The following is a 21,750-nucleotide window of genomic DNA, read 5'->3' as shown; positions in this document are numbered from 1 at the left end:
AAGTAGGGTTTCAGGGAAACCTCTGGGCGGAGCGACCTCTATTATCCAGTTTAATGATGTCTTGGCTATGATGGTGCTGTGTCTGCGTACTGGTAGTGGGGAGGGCTCAACAAGGAACAATGGATACCACCAGCACTACTGTACCCAGAGAGTCTCGCCTCGGCCCTCAGTCTGACAATGTCTCCCTGTAAGTCCCTGGTGCCCTCTGCTTGCACTCCAATTGGCTTTGGTGCTCAGAGCGAGCAGGTCTGTCACTGCAAAAATCCTCTTGCAGACATAGCCCCTTTAAGAGGCATCTGCCGCTGCCGCTGCTGCAGCCTCCATCTCACTCAGCTGCTCCTGACCGGGCAGTCCCACGTCCTCACCCCGTCCTATCTTCTGTTGTTGCAGGGTGTTTTCTTGGATTTCTACCTAGTTGTATGGCTTGTTCATCAAGACCCTAGGCGATTTTTCTTTGCTGCTGCTCCTTGTTTCCATCACAACTTTGATTTGGTCACCAGAGGGATGAACAGAGCCTCTATCATCTATGCCATTTTTTTCCAATCTCTCCTGTATTTTTTAAATATTTTTCAAAATGTGGAAACCTGAAGTCTCCACTGGGAGGGGATCTGCTTATAAGCTCACTCGCATGGTTATTGGCAGAATTCAATTTCTTGTGGGCTGTTGAACTGAAGGCCTCAGTTCCTCAGGGGCTTTGGTTCTTTGTCATGTGGGCCTTTCCAAAGCGAGCTCACAGATAGCAGCTGGTTTAAACACCATGGAGTGTGTTTTGGATGGGTTGATTGTGAGGTTTCCTGGGACAGTGAGCAGGGCGCAACTGGAGCCCTCTAGAAGCAGTATATGACTCCGAGAGAGTAGGAGACTAAAAGGAGGTCCATATAAATGTGCAGAGAGGGGGTGGGCTGGGACCCACTGGGTACCGGAGGCAGCTCAGATAATTGCCAAATCAGACCTGGGCAAGAAATTTAATATGCAAGTCATTGACATATTCATGACAATTGGCATGTTAATATAGAGGAAAAAAGTGAAGAGATTTGAAATTTTATTGAAAACACATTGGCTTTAAAAGGAAAATTTAAGAATAGGCTCAGGTGGGAAAAGGGTTTCCTGACTGTTCTCTCTTCCAGATGAGGGATGCTCATATTTTGACAGCTCTGGGTTACTGCCTTTTGTTACCTGTCTGTAACATGCTCGTAAGCTTCAGACTATATAAGGACAATTTATCACAGGTTTAGTACCTATCATTACATATCTTTTTGATATTTATTTTTAACTCTGACCTGCTGCATGAGATTATTAAAAATTATAAGGCTTATTTTTAACTTGATGACAAATTTGAAGAAATAAATTACACTGAGCATTCAGGTATTTGTATTCATATCTCACACTTTACAACGAATTGGATATGGGAATCAGGTAGGGACCTGAGAAGTCAGAAATTGGAGTCATAAAAAAAAAATTAAATTGATTTAACCAAAACAGTCAAGGATGAAATTAAATAGATTAAGGAAGTCAGTTTCCAAGGTACAGACATCATCGGCTGTCTTCCTGTCTTCCCTGTGCAGATTATCCATAGACCATAGAATAGAGAACAGGATCATCTAGCCCCAAATTGCTTTCTAGTCTCCACTTTGATCTCCATTTGGATATTTTGCATACATAATAGTCCCTGGCTACTCCATCCAAAATTACTTTTTTTTCAATACAATTCTAAATGTACTTGTTATTAAAAATATTTGTGTGCATTTTAAGACTAATTAATTATGCTTTCCTGAATGCATCATTTCAAAACAAACACTTTGGATGTTACGAACAATGTTATTAATAGATTATTTTTATGTATCTGATTAATTTCACCTTATTAGTATTGTGAGTCTAAAAAAAATAATTATTTTTTGTTTTGATCTAAAATAAATAAGTATTTGTTGGACATGAAAATATTTTATTGAGGGGATTTGGAACCTGCTAGAAGAATAAAACTTGCCCGGTTCTTAAAAGAGTAGTAGAAGTTAACCAGGGGAATAAGAGGAGAAAAGGCATTTCAGCAGAAGACACAGCAGACATAAATTTGGTTTGTTATGGCTAGAGAATGAACTACGAGAATGAAAAGGGTAAGGGAGTTAGCCAGGGCTAGGAAATGGGGAGTCATACTTGGCTTAGCTGTATAGAGAAAGTCTAATTTAATAAATTTAATAGTAACCAATTGATGAAAAGTTTTAAATACATTCAACTTCCTTCTTTCCTTTTCCTTCATCCTGCTGCCCAAAAAAGTTATTGATTAAATATCTATACTTCTACAAATATTTGTATGCAAATGCATAATACTTTTTGTCTACTCTCTGCAGTGATGGTGGTTTTAACTAAGGCAATGGCCATATATATAAGCGTAGAGAATAGTCTTGAAAAGTAACTCCTCTCTAAAATACTAATGGAAGAAATGTTTGGCATTTCAAGAATTGCTTTCTGTAAGAACTAGACAGATTTCTTTAATTCTCTCCTCACAGATCACTTCTGCCTTCTTGTTATCCTATTTCTACTCTCCATATGTATTATCTCTTTTTTCCTTTAATCACTTGTGTTGTTAGTGAATTTATTAAAGAATTGACTCCACATATACTCCATTGAACTATATGTGTGTGGTTGTTTGTGTGTATGTTCTTATCTTGTCTCTAACCCTCTCCACCTGAGATTCTTGAATAAAAGAGCTGTTGATTTTTATTCTTATATTTAGTACATAGTAATTCATCTACAAATTTGACTGAATAAATAATTTCTGAGTGCATAAAGAATAAGAAAGTAGATAAACAAGATATTATTGTGAAAACATGAGAGGAAAGATAAATTCTGACTGAGGGTATGGGTGAGTGTTCATGGTATAGGTGAAATCCAGTTTCACCAAGAGGCGCAGAGATTTGCCAGGCATGTTCCAGCAAGATTAAGGGGCTGATATGACTGAAGGGCATGGTAATTAATTCTAAGTAAAGGAAGTTAAGACCATAACACCCTTTAAATGTTATTCTAAACCATTTAGGTTTGAAAAACTTTGAAAGGAGAAACATATAAGGTTTTTGTCCCCAAAAGTGTCATTATTTTACCTTTGATTTGGCTGCATGAAATCATTCTCGTGGAATGAATAGATGAACATAGGGCGAGAATAGAGCTTCTGGGAGATAGGTGAGGAAACCATTGCAGGAATACTGGCGACAAATAGTGAGCAGCTGTGCTATATCGGGGTAGGGTAGGAAGGAGAGGAAGAAGGTTTATGAGTAGGAGTTATTTTAGATCTAAAAATGTTGTGGCTTCAAACTCCGTGAACATTGGCAAGGATGAAGAGAGAAAAGTTGTAGATCTCTGCGATTTTAAGCTTCATATGAGAGAGCACATGGCTTATAATATAGACTAGTGCATGCCGAAGGCGTTATTATTCATGTCCATGTGCATAATAATCGAATTTTCATAAATAATTAAATAATAAGCCTTGAAATCATCTCCCAAATAACACACATTCTTGGATGGCTTTAAGCAAATTTGATTTATGCTGCAGCCATATGAGTGTGCCAAGTACATTTAACTGTATTCAGCAGCCCTATCAGGATCACCAAGTACCTCCTAGAAGAGTGTTTGATGTCTCAGAAGTGTACATTTTAAATCTTGCCAACAAGCCTTAACATTTTAATCATCATGGGTATTATAGCTCATGATACTATTTATATGTTCATTATCATGAGATTCTTGATAGGGTATTAATAATGTTTGGAATAATGAATTAGTCATCAGTACTGAATGACAGGCAGTATTCTTAAGGTTTGTTCAACATAGAGATAATAGACTGTTCATAAGGAATTTGTATTTACCTTTTCACAGGAAACATATGCATGTACTTTACATTTTTAAGTGGCATATGTTATTAAGCTAATGTGTAAATATTATATTACAATTGTAAAATGTGTTATAAGGATTTTATATATTTATTTTCTACAAATTATTTGGTGATGTATCTGTTATCATATAATGCTACTTATATCTGTAAATCCTCACTAAATATATACATATATTCTTTCTTCCTTTCTTTCATTTTTCTGATCTGCTTCCATTGATGACTCTATACTTTTGACTCCAGACTGGCAATATGAGGGTAAGATGCAAAAATAAAAATTCCAAACAACCTCATGAGCATTGCTTGTCTGTCTTTGTTTTATTCTCAGAACATTGTTAAAATTTTATTCACTCTCTTTAATTAGATTCCGTATCATGATTAAAATCCAATTATGTTTGTTTCTGTTGTGAAGCTTTAATTACAACTTATCCTTGTTAATCATTCCTTTATGTTATTTCTTTGAGTTAAATTACCATTCCATTATCTCTGTCCTGAAGGCCTGATGCTCTCCAGTGGTCTCTGCTGGGGTTTTCTCAGTAAGATTTGAATAGTTTTATGGTGCACAAAGTGACTGTGTTATGATGCGGTAAGGCATCTGTGTGGTTCTTATGAAATGTTTTTAAAAATTGAAAATTGTTAAAAGTAATGATGCCTATTAATTTGATTGTGGAAGTTTTCTTTTTATGTATCAATATACATCTCAATGAATTTGATATCAGAGTAAGTGCCCCTGAAGTTGTGACTTCTTACCTTTGGTTGTTTTCTCTCTTTAGACTGCAAACTAGCTAGGGGAGGACCACCAGCTACCATAGTCGCTATTGATGAAGAGAGTCGGAATGGTGAGTGAGCTTTATGTTTTATGACTTATCTAAGATGGATTTCTTCTCATTTCAATGCTAGATTTGTTATGCATGAAAGTACTAAATGAAAGCTTCAATCCAAATTCACGAACAGCTTCTCTTTAATTTCTTTCCTGTATGGGTTTAGATATTGTCATTCCCTAGAAATACTTTACTTGGATTATATTATGAGGAACTCTTAATGAATGACTAGTAATGTTTAATTTTGATTATGAAGAAGTCATTTGATTCAGAATCAATCCAAGAAGCCATTGCAGATACTGGCTGGAATAGGTAGAGTTGACTATTATACATGCACAATCACCTAGGCATCTAACTAAAATACATTATATTCCTCCAAAAGAAGTGGACCACAAGGGAAGCCTTACACTACTAACTTAAATCGGCTGAAATCTAGTAAGAATTAGGATCCATAGCCTATTAGACATGGTGATTTAGAAATGGTTAACAGGAAAATCGAAAGTGCTTGGGAATAGAAAAACTCACAAAAATTCTAGAGCAAAGAAGTGTGAATTTTCACTCAGGTCGTCTACCATAATTAATAACTAATACCTAATTCATATTAAGTTCTTCAAAAAGATAACTGTCCTTATCAAAATCAAAAATAAATATAATGAGCACTTTTTTCCACAACACTTTTAACCACTCTAAATTTTAATATACCAATATTTAGAGATTCTCTTCCTCTATTAGGAAGCAGTGAAATGATAACATCTTGAGCTGTTGGTTTCTAATTCAAACTATTCTAAGTGTGAGAATGTGCTCTGTGGCTCACTTTGCCTACTAATTCTATAATGGACCCTCCATTGCACTTGTTTGATTTGCACTTTCTGTCTATTCTAAGCATTGTGGTTTCTGGAGTTATATTTAAGAAGAAAAATTGTCAATTATAAGAAGATGTGGTTTTTCCTATAATTTAACCTGCATATATTTTGAAAAACTTTTATAATATACATAGTATCTACATTGTTCACTTCATCATGAATTTATTGAGCTGCATTAAAAACATTCCTTTACTCTTTTGAAGAGCTGGCATAAACTTTTTTTTGCACATCCTTCAGAATAGGCCAAAAATGTCTGCAGCTTTGCTGGACTCTGTTTGAACAAATTTAAATGTCTACTTTAAATTTTAGCAACATTTTAAAAATCACAAAAATTTGTTTTTAAAAATTATTTTTAAAAATACAAGTTTTATTGAGCATGAATGCATTTGAAGTTATTAATAGCTATTATGATGCATTTAAATAAATTGGAAATAAACCCTATATGTATCTGCAGAAAAGGAAACATATATAAACATGCTACGCCAGAAATATTTTTTGCCTCACATGTAGTATCGTGGTTTATTTATGGTTAACTATTTTTTTCTGTGAACAAATCTGTATTTTCTAAATATTCCATAATGAAAACATTTTGCTTTTTTAACCATAGACCCTCCCCCGCAAAAAATGACAGAAGGCCAGCCTATATTTAATTGTCTTATTGTTCACCAATTCCCTTGAACATATGAGCTGAACTGAACTGAAACATTTAGTTTAAAGAAATAATTTTCTTTAATGTGTGATTTTATACAGAGCTTACTCTGCCAACCAGAAAATTATAGCCATGATTACGATGATATTTTATCTCCTCTTATGTTGATTCAATCCCTCTTCAAAGTAGCTCGGGATGTCTACAAAGGTGTTGCCGTAGCAGCACTGTACAATGGCATGTTGTGAAAGTTCAATATTTGTGTTTTAGAAGAATGTGACATAATATAGAACAGTAATGTTGTGCTCTTTAATTGGCATATTTTGTAGAAACTGCCAACTACTGAGAATGCTGCCAAAGTTATTTGAGTGTCATCACAACTGTGGTATATCAAAATTCAGTGCTAAAAAAAAATAAGCTATCAATCAATGAAAAGATATGAAGGAAACTTAAATGCCTAATTACTAAGTGAAAAAAACCAATCTGAAAAGGCTATTCTCATGATGAATATATGTCATTATACATTTGTATAAATCCATAGCATGTACAACACCAAAAGTGAAACCTAAGGTAAACTGTAAACTTTGGATGATCATGATATTTCAGTGTAGGGTCATCCTTGGTAAAAAAAAGTATCATTCTAGTGAATGACATTGATAATGGGTTAGGCTATGCATGTGTGGGGGCAAAGGGTGTATGAGAAATCTTTGTATCTTCCTCTCATTTTTGCCATGAACCTGAAACTACTCTAAAAAAATGAAATCTTAAAATATTTTTTCTGGAAATATATGTTCTAGTTTCACTCAACTCCGAGTTGCTTATGGCATTGAGTCCTTAATGGAAGAAGAGAGGCCAGGAGCAGTTATGCTGGAGCTATTTAAAGCCTGTCTCTCAGTGCCAGCCAAATCAGAGTCCTGGCTGCTTTACAACAACTATGGAATGACATTCAAAGAGGCATTGGAACAACTGGTTCAGACTAGTTCTTACAAACTGGATAAATGCATAGGCAGTGCTGAGTAAAGGGAACAAGACAATGAATTTTAAGTCATAATTTGAAGATAACTGATTAGACAAAAATGGACAGATTCAGAGGCAAGAAGATGTCACTATCTATATGAGAGATTAGAAGGCCCATCCTAAATATCCTTTATGGATTTGGTTAAAAAGATATTGTGAGCTCACAGCAAATTTCAGAAATGAAAGATAATACTGGATGTCTTCACAGTTTGGAAGCAGCAGCCGACAAAGGATGCCATGGATGTTTCCCCCTCCTTGTCAGGGCAATTTCCAGAGCCAGAGTGTGAACCAAGTTGAACTTACAAGCTTTCAGGGTGGAAGAGGAAGTCATAAAAAGGAACGATGACTTCATTTATTCACTCTTTTCCTGGCATTTCTCTGGTCCAAGCATGCAGCTAGGGGAAGGGGGGAAGGTATAACTATTTCAAATAGTTATTTGAAGGTATGACTATTTCAAATACCTATATAGTTATTGAGGGGCAGAGTAGAAGACTAAATCTTTATGTTGATGTTTTTCATTCTTTATAGTTACCAATTACATGTCTCTCAGAGTTATAGTAAGGAATTAGTCAATCTTTGCCTGGCAGACCTCCAAAGAATTCCAAGTAGAGTGGCAAACACTCCTAGTAACAGAGGCCTTGCATTCATGGAAAGACAAACCATAAATAACCAACATGTCTTTATGAATATTCCAAGGTTCAAACAAACTATTCTGTGATAAAATGCTTCAAAATGTCAGTGTTCAGGCCCCTCTCCTTTTTGCCTATTTATTTTCATTCTTCTCCTTCATTCTCTACAGAGAGCAAGGTCTAAACTAGTAGAAATTTTTTGCCAGATGCACAGAGTAGAAGTACAGTAGACTGTAGAATAACTCAGAGTTGAAGATGAGTGGAATTGTGTATGTGAGACAGCGCCAAATGGTGAGAACAGAGGGAACTGAGGAAACCAGATGGAAATTATCAGGCAGCCTGGATGATGGTGTTCCTCCGGGCTAAAGTGAAAGGGGCTAAGGGTTTGATCAAGAGGCAGGAGGTGCTAGGAAAAAAAAAAATATATATATATATATAGTAGATGGGAAAGTGTTTCAATAACAGTTGCCATAGACAGAGTCCTTTGAGAGAAATGTTATTAAAGATTAAAATTCTTATCTGGGTCTGTCATTTGGGCATGTTTCTTTCAATGTGTCTATAACTAGAACACTGGTTTAAGATGTTCCTAGATTTAATTAATTAATTTATTAATTCTCTCTCAGTTCTGTGATAAGTAAATCTTTTAATTATTTCAAATAAAGCACATAACAAAGTATGGCCTACATATTTGCATATTGAATAAAATATGAAATGCAGGATATACTCTTAGATATTAAGCTTTTGAAAAATATGTAGAACTTTGTCTATGGTCATGCTACCCTGAACAAGCCTGATCCCGTCTGATCTCGGAAGTAAAGCAGGCTCGGGCCTGGTTAGTACTTGGATGGGAGACCACCTAGGAAGACCAGATACTGTAGGTGTAAAAAATAAAAAAATAAGAGATTGTAGACTGACAGGATCCTCACAGTGAGGCCAACCAAGCATTGCCTCACCTGAAACAAACAAACAAAAAATACGTAGAACTTTATTTAAAAATAAAAGGGCGAGGGAGATCTATTATATTTATCTAATGGAAAGGATCTTTCTAAGTGGTTGGTTTTAAACAATTACTTTCTGTAGGCACTTTTGTCTCACCTCTATTCTGTATTATTGTCTTATTCCTACTGTAAATAGTATTAGTCTCTTTTTAATTTTTGTCAACAAATTCCAGAATAATTCCATATCTAAAATAAGAGAAAAATTAAAAGACAAAATTAAAACAAATAAAATGAAATATGGTTATATGCAATAGAATACATACTTATAGAATATAGCAACTATAATAATAACAGAAATTCTATGAAGATTAAGGTAAATTAATAGATGACAATGCAAGCTTATAAAATATTAAAATAAGACTAAGACCTCATGTGGGGTTATATAAGATCATTATTGTTGGCATCAAGCAAATGACATTTGGCTCAATATGGCAGTTTTGTTTTTCTGAATAAATAAGAAAAAAATTTTTTTTTGTTCTATAATTTTATCACATCCTAACGTGATTCTTAACTGCTAAAATACTAAATCTTTTTATAAGACATTAGTAGCTTTATGATTAGGTTGCTTATGGATGCTGCATAGTACTAAAATCATGATTCAAAATTTTTCTGTTATTCTACTTTTCCCAGTTATTGTCAAGTCATTCTGAGTTATTTTCAATGAAAGGTATACACATTGATAAAGAAATAGAATTTTTCCATAAATTATGGAGGAGTTAAATGAAACTATCTGAAATGCATTTGCCAATATTAGACCTAAGTTGATGTAACAAAAGTCATGTCCATTTCTCATATATTTTAGTCCTCTTATTATTGTGACTGTACAACTGTCATAGTAGAAAACAATTTGGTTCTGCTCATTACTGCTGAAGCTATATATGCAATGATGCATTCTGCTTCTTTTCATTTGTGCCAAACAATCATTTTCAAAAAGGTCAGCAGCTGCAAACCTCCTGAATATATAACGCTGAAATGATAAGTAAATGGAAAAAAATTCTAAGCATTAATGAAATAGGTTGTTACTTACCTCCTCAAGTTATCTAGAATTTTATTGACATTTAATCATATATTTCATTTATGATCTTCCTTTTCTCATGTGTTTATTAAATAGCATCCAATATGCAATAGGATTGCTGGAGCAAATGTAATGATCATAAAACAAGGGACAGGAGAAATTCACAAAGCAGAGAGAAGATAAAAAAAACTCCCAGCAAACTAGGGTATTTCATACAGGGAAAACAGCTCTGTAAAAGTTAGTGACCTCTATTTACTGTTTAAATTTTAGAATGCCGATGTTATTAATGATAATTTAAAGATTCAATCGTGCAAAATAACCTCTGGTTTCTAAGGAAATAAAAAAACACATTTAAGAAAAGAATGTTCTATTTGAATTGTACGTTTCCTTTTTGTTTAAATCCTTTATTTTAATCTCATGTTTAATAGGAATAAATCTGAATTATACAGAATTAAATTACGTCACACACACACACATACACATACATACACAAACTTAATCCCAGATGATGAACCATTTTTCTATAGAGTATCTAAATCATAAGTTATTAAGGCAAACAAGTGAAGCTAGTATTGATTTCATTTGCATAGACTGTTGAAACATGGGCCATGGGCTATGGTGGGCAGTAAGAATATTCTTGTATAGTAGCAGAAGGGAATGTTTATTAGGTTCTATCCACTTGTAACCATGTAGAACAAAATAGGGAAGTGTGTATATTAAAGAAAAGTCGTTCTAATTTAAGTTTTTATTACCTTTATGAGCCAACAAGACACATCTGTGTGCCTCATATGTCCCATAGGCTACCAGTATTTGAACTTCTAAGTTAGGCAACAAGGATGATAGAAGTAAATTAGAATAACATAAGAAACAAAGATTCTTCTACATGGAAGAAAGAACATCCATAGAGAGACACATTTTTTGGAAAGGAGTTAGGGATCTTGGCTTCGAGCTTTTTTTTTTTTTTTTTTTTTAATATCCAACACGCTTTTTATACTTAAGTTATATAATTTTTTAGTTTAACTGGGGAAGGAATCCCTGGTGGAAGTTATTAGGAATTTATGGATGTAAGAAGCTCTAAAGTTTAATTAGTGGTTTTAGAATAAAGCTCCCAGGGTTGTTCTCTGTCTAAGACCTTCCTAAGCAATGTCTGTATCTGTTCTTTCTCATGCATGCTCTCTTGAGGCTTTAAATTCCACCATAATCTTATTTCCCCACAAAAAGATTTTCTTTCTCAGATCCCCTCTTAGCATGAATTGTTTTATCACTTCTTCTGTTTCTCATGATCAAATATTGGCTGCTAGATTGTTGATCTTTCTTGCTGAGGCAATAGGGCTAACAGTTTCTTCTGATAGGACACTGGAAATCTGAAATGAGTCACTACTCTTTTGAATAGAATAATCAACAGTATAAGGGTACTTAGCAATCACTGGACGAAAACAGTTATCCCTAGATGATTTCAAACTTTCTTGAACTTAAAATACCTCCTATAGCAGTTTTCAAAACAAATGTTCAAGTGCCACAAATTTCTAATTTGGAATTGCTAATGTAATTCAATTAAATATGTTTATAAGTGTGCTAAGTAGATTAATGAATATGAAAGTACTTGATATCCCTTCATCTATAGCTACTTCCTAAAAGTATACTCTAAGGCTAGTATTTATTTATATTCATATCAGGTGGTACAGTTTAAGCAAATAATACATGCTTATTCCTTAGAACAATTGTGCTTAATAATTAAAAGATTTGGGGAATTGTCATAGCTATGCTTTATTAAAGTACTCTCAGCTTGGTTAAAATACAAATGGGTTTACTAAACAGAATGTAGGGATATAATATGCCAAAAGTACTTTCTTGTTAATCTACCTCAACTACTTGCCACTAGTGACCAGAGGCAAGGTGGTGTTTTGTATTTTTTGTTCTTGTTGTTTATTTGTTTTAATATTGGTTCTCATTTTTTATTTTCTGAAATCTGCATTTTGCCAAACAATAATTTTTGATTCTCAAGTGAACTCTCCTTAACTCAGGACACCTGGGAAACAAGGCTCTTTCCATTTTAATGGCATTAAACAATCTTCTTTTACCTGCTCTTGCTTTTGCTGGTAGTTTTCTCCTTGCTTGTTAGCTTTTGAAAACTTATAAATCTACAAAACAGTGATTTGAGTAGTCAGACCTGTGTATTGAGAGGGTAGCATTTTAAAATGGTTTTGAGTAGGAAAGGAATGGCTACTAAGAAAGGCTCACAAGGAAAATTATTCTCCTCTTTGTTTTCTACTTTACAACAAAATGGCTGTAATAGAAGGTAAATGAAGGAGGCCACCTGCTTACAATTCTCTCTTCCCCTATTACAAACCACCTCTAACACATGCCCACATAATTATTATCTTGTTGCTGTTATTTCAATCAATCATTCAATTATGTAATCATTATTTATTTATTTAGTCATTTCTTAAAGATATACTCACTGGCACTTTACACTGTGGAGGCCCTATTCTAAGCACTGAGAATGCATCAGAAAAGAGAACAGGCAAAACCACTCTGCACCTCGAGGCAGAGGCAGGGCCTCTAGGGAGAATAAGTAGAGGATGATGGGCAAGTGTGGAGGCAGTGGTGCTATTTCAGGTAGAGAAGTGTTTCTCTGAGATTACATTTGAGCAGAACCACATACAGAATTAAGACTGAAAATATGGGCCATGCCATTAGCCAGAAAATGTATATTACAGATAGAATGAAAAAGAAATTCAAAGTCTCCAAGGATGAATATTACCGGTAAGTTTAACATATGGCAAAAAGTTGGCTGGAGAAAATGAGTGATGACAAATGTGGTTGAAAAAGTAAAGATAGATATAGATTGACTATATGTAGATTAGTCAGAATTTTTTTTATTGATTTGCTAACGAATCAGTTGATAGTATTTCATCTGGCAACCTATAATTTACTAAGGATAATTCACCTTCCCATTCTTTACTCAGTGTCCTAGTTTGCATAATCCAGCACTTAAATAGATAACTATGTGTGTATGTATGTTTGTTTATAATCTCAGATAATTTTATCATCTGAAAAAAATAAGTTCCACTAAGAAAAGAAAATCAGAAAATACATTAACTCATGCAGTTTGGCTTGATGGTATTGCTGCCTCATTTAATGTGTACTAGAGGATTACTGCTATCATTCCAAAGGTCAATGTGAACATGATCGTTTCCAATCGTAAATTAATACTCAGTGTCTGAAAATTTGATGGTGTGGTGCCATCGAAATTATAATTAGTGATCTTTTTGTTATATTACAATGTCTTTAAAATATCATTAATAAAAAAGAGATTCAATACTAGTGTATTCACATTTCAGAGAAATCCTTGCAAACATACTCACTTTGCTTGATAACATGCTTATCTTTATAGAAGCCTGTTTTGGTGAATGTGTTGATTCATATGATTGGTTTTATCTTAAGACTCTAGGACAGGCAGGGTGCGGGCTTTATTAATGTGGAAGTAACACCTTTTCAGTAAGCTATAGGTTCATTTTCTGTCCTTAAAAGTTTGTTTGAGTATGTGAGGACTCTTACAACAGTAAGACTAAAGGTTATAAATGAATTAAAAAGTAGATGAATAATTTAAATGCTACTCTTGAGACTGCCCCAATTCTTAGAAACAGTTCAAGATTTCTGTTATATGTACTGTTATGTACAAAGTTTTTCTTTCTATGTTGGTGTTACTAATGACAAATTAAAACCTCTGTTTAGATTTCCATCCTATGATGAGTAGCAACTGTGAAAGTAAATGTTTCATTTGCATTATTTGGACATTCTTTTGGCACCTTGAATCTTGATGTCTGTTAGATGATGTTCCGCAATGAAGAGGTTCTTGTCAGTTAATACCATTTGTTTTTTGAAATCTGTTGAGTCCCAGAAAAGTAATTATTTCAATATCATTTCAGTCCATTTTAAAGTGCCAGCTAAGTCTCACAAAATATCATTTTCTCCATACCTTTTTATACTTTACCATATTCTACTCATTTCTGTTTTCTGAAATGAGTCACTACTCTTTTGAATAGAATAATCAACAGTATAAGGGTACTTAGCAATCACTGGACGAAAACAGTTATCCCTAGATGATTTCAAACTTTCTTGAACTTAAAATACCTCCTATAGCAGTTTTCAAAACAAATGTTCAAGTGCCACAAATTTCTAATTTGGAATTGCTAATGTAATTCAATTAAATATTTTTATAAGTGTGCTAAGTAGATTAATGAATATGAAAGTACTTGATATCCCTTCATCTATAGCTACTTCCTAAAAGTATACTCTAAGGTTAGTATTTATTTATATTCATATCAGGTGGTACAGTTTAAGCAAATAATACATGCTTATTCCTTAGAACAATTGTGCTTAATAATTAAAAGATTTGGGGAATTGTCATAGCTATGCTTTATTAAAGTACTCTCAGCTTGGTTAAAATACAAATGGGTTTACTAAACAGAATGTAGGGATATAATATGCCAAAAGTACTTTCTTGTTAATCTACCTCAACTACTTGCCACTAGTGACCAGAGGCAAGGTGGTGTTTTATATTTTTTGTTCTTGTTGTTTATTTGTTTTAATATTGGTTCTCATTTTTTATTTTCTGAAATCTGCATTTTGCCAAACAATAATTTTTGATTCTCAAGTGAACTCTCCTTAACTCAGGACACCTGGGAAACAAGGCTCTTTCCATTTTAATGGCATTAAACAATCTTCTTTTACCTGCTCTTGCTTTTGCTGGTAGTTTTCTCCTTGCTTGTTAGCTTTTGAAAACTTATAAATCTACAAAACAGTGATTTGAGTAGTCAGACCTGTGTATTGAGAGGGTAGCATTTTAAAATGGTTTTGAGTAGGAAAGGAATGGCTACTAAGAAAGGCTCACAAGGAAAATTATTCTCCTCTTTGTTTTCTACTTTACAACAAAATGGCTGTAATAGAAGGTAAATGAAGGAGGCCACCTGCTTACAATTCTCTCTTCCCCTATTACAAACCACCTCTAACACATGCCCACATAATTATTATCTTGTTGCTGTTATTTCAATCAATCATTCAATTATGTAATCATTATTTATTTATTTAGTCATTTCTTAAAGATATACTCACTGGCACTTTACACTGTGGAGGCCCTATTCTAAGCACTGAGAATGCATCAGAAAAGAGAACAGGCAAAACCACTCTGCACCTCGAGGCAGAGGCAGGGCCTCTAGGGAGAATAAGTAGAGGATGATGGGCAAGTGTGGAGGCAGTGGTGCTATTTCAGGTAGAGAAGTGTTTCTCTGAGATTACATTTGAGCAGAACCACATACAGAATTAAGACTGAAAATATGGGCCATGCCATTAGCCAGAAAATGTATATTACAGATAGAATGAAAAAGAAATTCAAAGTCTCCAAGGATGAATATTACCGGTAAGTTTAACATATGGCAAAAAGTTGGCTGGAGAAAATGAGTGATGACAAATGTGGTTGAAAAAGTAAAGATAGATATAGATTGACTATATGTAGATTAGTCAGAATTTTTTTTATTGATTTGCTAACGAATCAGTTGATAGTATTTCATCTGGCAACCTATAATTTACTAAGGATAATTCACCTTCCCATTCTTTACTCAGTGTCCTAGTTTGCATAATCCAGCACTTAAATAGATAACTATGTGTGTATGTATGTTTGTTTATAATCTCAGATAATTTTATCATCTGAAAAAAATAAGTTCCACTAAGAAAAGAAAATCAGAAAATACATTAACTCATGCAGTTTGGCTTGATGGTATTGCTGCCTCATTTAATGTGTACTAGAGGATTACTGCTATCATTCCAAAGGTCAATGTGAACATGATCGTTTCCAATCGTAAATTAATACTCAGTGTCTGAAAATTTGATGGTGTGGTGCCATCGAAATTATAATTAGTGATCTTTTTGTTATATTACAATGTCTTTAAAATATCATTAATAAAAAAGAGATTCAATACTAGTGTATTCACATTTCAGAGAAATCCTTGCAAACATACTCACTTTGCTTGATAACATGCTTATCTTTATAGAAGCCTGTTTTGGTGAATGTGTTGATTCATATGATTGGTTTTATCTTAAGACTCTAGGACAGGCAGGGTGCGGGCTTTATTAATGTGGAAGTAACACCTTTTCAGTAAGCTATAGGTTCATTTTCTGTCCTTAAAAGTTTGTTTGAGTATGTGAGGACTCTTACAACAGTAAGACTAAAGGTTATAAATGAATTAAAAAGTAGATGAATAATTTAAATGCTACTCTTGAGACTGCCCCAATTCTTAGAAACAGTTCAAGATTTCTGTTATATGTACTGTTATGTACAAAGTTTTTCTTTCTATGTTGGTGTTACTAATGACAAATTAAAACCTCTGTTTAGATTTCCATCCTATGATGAGTAGCAACTGTGAAAGTAAATGTTTCATTTGCATTATTTGGACATTCTTTTGGCACCTTGAATCCTGATGTCTGTTAGATGATGTTCCGCAATGAAGAGGTTCTTGTCAGTTAATACCATTTGTTTTTTGAAATCTGTTGAGTCCCAGAAAAGTAATTATTTCAATATCATTTCAGTCCGTTTTAAAGTGCCAGCTAAGTCTCACAAAATATCATTTTCTCCATACCTTTTTATACTTTACCATATTCTACTCATTTCTGTTTGTTGTTGTTGTTCAGTTGAGGCAAAACAATTAAAATTACATCTGACTCTGAGGAGACTAAATACCAGCAATTTGAAATTGAGTAAGAGATAATTATTGTCTTTCCACATAATCCTAATTAAGCTGCTAACCTTATGTATTTGTCTGATTGGAAATCTCTATTTTGCATATTTATTATTTTTATCATTATAGGCAAATGAAACAATGATGGGAAATTTTACAAACATTTTTATGAGTACATATCTGCTTTTTTAGACTTCAAAGGTCATCTTTTAACTTTCAGTTTTATAAAAGCATGCTGCTTCAATTAATATATTTGAGGTGGTGTGTTTGAAGTGGTGTATTTTAAGTATTAATGTGAATTTAGCATTGTCTTCCATGGTATGTCTATCTTTAATTTAACATATTTTTAATTTTTAAATAATTGACTATTAGTTACAATTAAAGCTCTAGGAAGATGTACCTTTTATATTCGGTGACCTAGTCATTCATGGATAGCATGCCTACTCTTGGTATATGTGAGAGAAACATCTTCTGTGAGTCTTAGTACATGAGCAAGGCATAAATTGTATCTATATTAACAGTGATTGAGAAACAAGAGAATCCTCTGTAAACATACAGAATTCAGTTTTCCTGTAAATATAAAACTGTGCTCTAGGGAAATGACAGAATGGAAGGAAAAAACAAACAAACAAACAAACAAACAAACAAACAAAAAATATATATATATATATATATATATATTAGTCTATAAAGGCTGGAAGGCAAATATATATATAAAATCTATGCAGAAATAATAGTATTTTATTATTCTTATGTGTAAAATGTAAAAGCAAGAGATTCTCAAACAATGTGAGATAATTAAAGAACTTTGCAAGTGTAAAGTATAAAAATGCTTCCAATAGTAACTGAGATGTTCTCATAAGGAATAACTTGATATTTTCTTATATGTGCATGAGGAAAAGCAATATTTTATTATCCATGTAACTATCAAAGGTATCCAAAGGCATACATTAGAATTATGTCCTTGTTAAGTAAAAGCCTATGAGTGTTCAGAAAGAACTATTGTTTGTTTGTTTGTTTTGAATGTCAGTTAATAAAAACCATGTTTTGAACTACTGAATTTATGTTTACATATTTATTTGTTTCCAAATGTTGTGATGTCCTGGCATCTGGGCACAATCATTAGAATAAAAACGGGAATTTCTATGTACTTTCTTAATTTTCTCCTACCCTTAGAAAGTGTTACTACAGAATACTGATGAATTCATAATTGGATTTATTTTTATATTCACTTTACTCACATGCAAAAATTGTTTTTCTAGTCTACCTTTCACAGGCCATTCAGTATCAATTCACAGTTTAGTCGATTGAAAAATATCTTGAGTGTTTCTAGTTTGTTCTTCAACTAAGTTCAAAGATATTAACCTTCGAACTTGAAATTTTAGGGCAGAGCAATGACCATTTATTTCGGATTCTAGCTCTATTTTAGAAATTACTTACTAACAATGAGGTCAAGCATTCTTTACATTTTGGTATATATTGCTCCAATTAAAAAAAAATTAATACTTTCTCACATAAATCTTTTTATAACATAGAAATGATTTAATTTCCATTTAATATCTCAAAGAACAGCTCATCTAAAAATTTTGAACATGAGATACCCAATGTAATTATATTTTCTTCCTAATTTAGTCTTTAATATTCATATTGTATAAGGTGCAGTCCCTTTAATTACCCACCGACACACTAAATTATCTTTAAGCCAGTCTGTATATTTCCAATATGTTTTATTTGAATTGAAGGAAAAAAAAGTCAGTGTGTTATATTCTCACTATTCTCTCAAATTTCTAGTAGCTCAAATGTGATTTTTCTCATGCTAGATCTTAGGTTTAATAAATACTGATTTTTTCGAATATTTAAAAGAGCTAATTTGAGTCATGAGCTATGCATTTGACACAGAAAATAGTGTGATGGACAACGTAAAATGGAAAACCTTCCACAAGATAAGCTACATATTGTTACTTAGTGTCAGTAAAATTCTTCCAAATGGTAGTCCAAATATACTTTTTAACTAATTGTTATTATCATTAAACAATGATCATGTTAAACAATGTCACTACTATAGGAGAATTTTATTTTCATTACAGTTTAAGTCAACTTTCCAAATTTAATTTTATACCTCCTTAAAGAAAGATTGAAATTCACAAAATGTTATTCCTTTTTAGTATGCATAAAAACTGTTATAAATTATTTGAATTATATTTCTATGACCAAACTAGACAGAACTTGGAGGGGATAATGTATTGGCATATTATGGAACTCTGTCTGGGTAGTATGTAAAGATTTGCATGGGCAAATAGGTTTTATATTTAGAACTAAGGGAAATATTTCCTTCCTTCTTTTCAAGTTATTTTAGATATGCATATAGATAGAGATAGATATAGAGATATAAAGATAGAGATAGAGATATATGAAGAACTAAAGGGAACTTTAAAATACTTTATATGTATATTTTCCTGATAAAGGGCATTTGAACTTGTATAGGGGAGAGGGATAAGAAGGATTTTTTTAAAGCAACCCATTTTAGAATGTAGCTACAACTTCTCAATTTGAACAGTACTGTATTATCATTTATAACTCTATGGTTTAAGAACAATGGCTTAAGGAGTGGTAGAGATTTAGGAAACAAGATTTAGGAAATAAAAGGGTAAGAGTAGCTCTTTTAATTTTAAAGGCATAACATTTCTGAGATCTCACAACTCACCAAACAGCCTCTTTTCTCCCTTTCTCTCTCTTTCTCTTCTTCAAGTCCCAAGTTAACTTCCTTATTTGAAATGAAATGTCCACAGTATAATTTAATAATTTATTTTACATTGTAAATCAGTTTATCATAAGGGATTTTCTCCAGCCTGATTTATTTATTGATGATGAGATTCTAGACATGTTTTCTTGATCCAAAAATCATGGTGTATAGAGAGATAATGGCTACTCCAACTTTCCAGCCTCTGAGCCCGCTCTTCTCTCTACAAATTAAGACTTAGATTAGGACAACACTATGTAGAAATTGATATGTGTAATGGGGATGAAAAAAAATAATTATAGACCCAAGACTTGCACTGAACTCTTAGGGTCAGTATAAGAAATGCCAAGGTTAAACAGTCATTAATTATTCATTTAACATGTGCCAAGTACTGTAAATACAAAAGGTGATTAAGACATTATGTCAGTGCTTCAAAAGTTTACAATTTGGTTGGGAAGATAACAATGAAGAGACAATATGAAGATATTAAGATAATTATCTGCAAGTCATAGATTTAATACAGAGGAGAAACAGATTAACCATCTGGTAGATAGAGAGGGAGGAATAAAGGAAAGCTTGTTGAAGAAGGTAATACCTTAACAATACCTGAGCAGGATTGTGAAGAATTTATAACATTTTCCCAAGATGAAAAGATTGAGCGGGGAGAGAGGAGGTTTTAGGTGAATAGTTGTGAAATAGTGTGGTGTTTAAACCTGTTAGATTTACATGGCTTTATGATATTTTATCTCACATCCTGGGGCATGTGCTAAAACTTAAATTGTTTAGTCCCATTCCAGAACTAAGAAATTCAAATCTTTGAATATGAGACGCAAAGGTGTGCATTTTTACGAACTTCCTGAGAAATACTATGTATTTTAAAGTTACTGCACAACCATGAATATGTGAGTGGCTCAAGATAAATGTGATGAGAGCTAAGAACTGACTTTTCATTACCAGGAGCCTGATGGCGGGATTTTAGCAGTAGAATGCCATGGGCAGCTTGCACTTAAGAGTATAATTCCAGAGACTGGGGATTGGGCCCCAGCATCGAGTCAGGGGAACAAGTTAGTGGGATGCTGTTTTGATCCAAGGGGTAAATATTGAGAAGTTGGACTACATTTACTGCAGTAAGAATGGAGAGAGAAAAACAGGCATGCCAGATCTTTAAGTTTTAAAATATATGATCAAAGAATGTTTTACCTCTTGTTACCTCACATTCTACATAGTTCCTCTTCATTTCTCTCTAGCCATAAGTATAAAAAGGTGTTAACTTTCAATGTCAAATATTACACAAATCATAGTTTGCCAGCCTGATGATTTGAAAGAGTGCATGTTATATACAGGTAGGAGGAACATTCTTGTTTGTCTTTGGAAAAAAGTTTCAGAGATCTCTTGGTTTACTTTCACCTCAGTACAGCTCTCTGAGTCAAGCTTATTCTAAGTACTAGCTTTATATAAAATTTAATTCTCTCTACTTTGTTTCTATCTTTGTCTCTTTCTGGCTGAAGTAGCCCATTTAAATTCCCTTGGCCATCATAGGCCCAGCACAACCCCACCCTAGTTTCCCTTTCATCACAAGCAGCAACTGTCTTCTGCTCCTGAATTACTATAGCATTAACCATAGTTTCTTCCCATTGTCTTCTGCCTCTCATTTCCTTGCCTGAGATTTACTTCAACAGCTTACTATAACTTTCAAGATAGCATTTAGCCTCAATTTCATTATTTATAAAACTGAGGAAATGATATCTATTTTTATGAGTTACTTCGAGGCTAAGTATAAAATGATAAAAGCATTTATTCAACAAATACATGTTAAGTGAGAGCCTATGTCTCATACATGATATTAAGGAGTAGAGACACTGTGTAGAATAAGAAAACCCAGCTTCCCACTTTCTCAGAGCTTATATGCAACTGGACAAGTTAAGAAAAAAGACTCACAAATAAATATAAAGTGAAAAATGAAAGAGTGAGGCAATCAGTGCTAAGGCCTGAAGAAAACAACTTGTGGCCTATTTAAGGAACAGAAAAGGCCAGTGTGGCTGGAATACTGTGACATTGGTGAAAAGCTGTAAAGATAAGCAGGGAACAGTTAATAACAGCTCATGGTGCTTATTTATTTATTTTTTACCAGTGTATTAAGCATCTATTAGATATATGAATACTCTTATTACAATAACCCTACAATGTAGGGATTACTATTATCCTCATTTTATAAATTAGGAAATGGCATCTTGCTCTAGGTTACATATCTAGTGGACCCAAGATTTGAATTTAAGCATTCTGATGCCAAACTTAATGTTGTTTACTAGAGGGAGGAGTAGTTCAGTTAAAGACGAAAGCGAAGAAGACAGAGGAGGAGGAGGCAGAGAAGAAATGGGAGAAGGTGAAGAAAATAGCTAAAAGATTA

General features: G+C 33.4%; 1 protein-coding gene and 1 pseudogene across 1 annotated transcript in view; both read left to right on the top strand.

Moving 5' to 3' along the window:
• The first annotated feature begins 2,089 nt into the window (after nucleotides 1-2,089).
• Nucleotides 2,090-21,750, top strand: part of PCDH15 (protocadherin related 15) — a 562,288-nt gene continuing 542,627 nt past the window's right edge. The window contains exons 1-3 of the mRNA XM_011361648.1: nucleotides 2,090-2,111; nucleotides 4,121-4,135; nucleotides 4,651-4,716. Coding sequence (XP_011359950.1) covers nucleotides 2,090-2,111; nucleotides 4,121-4,135; nucleotides 4,651-4,716 — 103 coding nt within the window. The remainder of the gene's footprint in view (nucleotides 2,112-4,120; nucleotides 4,136-4,650; nucleotides 4,717-21,750) is intronic.
• On the top strand, nucleotides 8,616-8,734 carry LOC111740845 (annotated as a pseudogene).

This window comes from Pteropus vampyrus, unplaced genomic scaffold, assembly GCF_000151845.1.
Source record: "Pteropus vampyrus isolate Shadow unplaced genomic scaffold, Pvam_2.0 Scaffold68, whole genome shotgun sequence".
In the NCBI taxonomy this organism is placed as follows: domain Eukaryota; kingdom Metazoa; phylum Chordata; class Mammalia; order Chiroptera; family Pteropodidae; genus Pteropus; species Pteropus vampyrus.
This window is presented reverse-complemented; position numbering and strand designations above follow the sequence as displayed.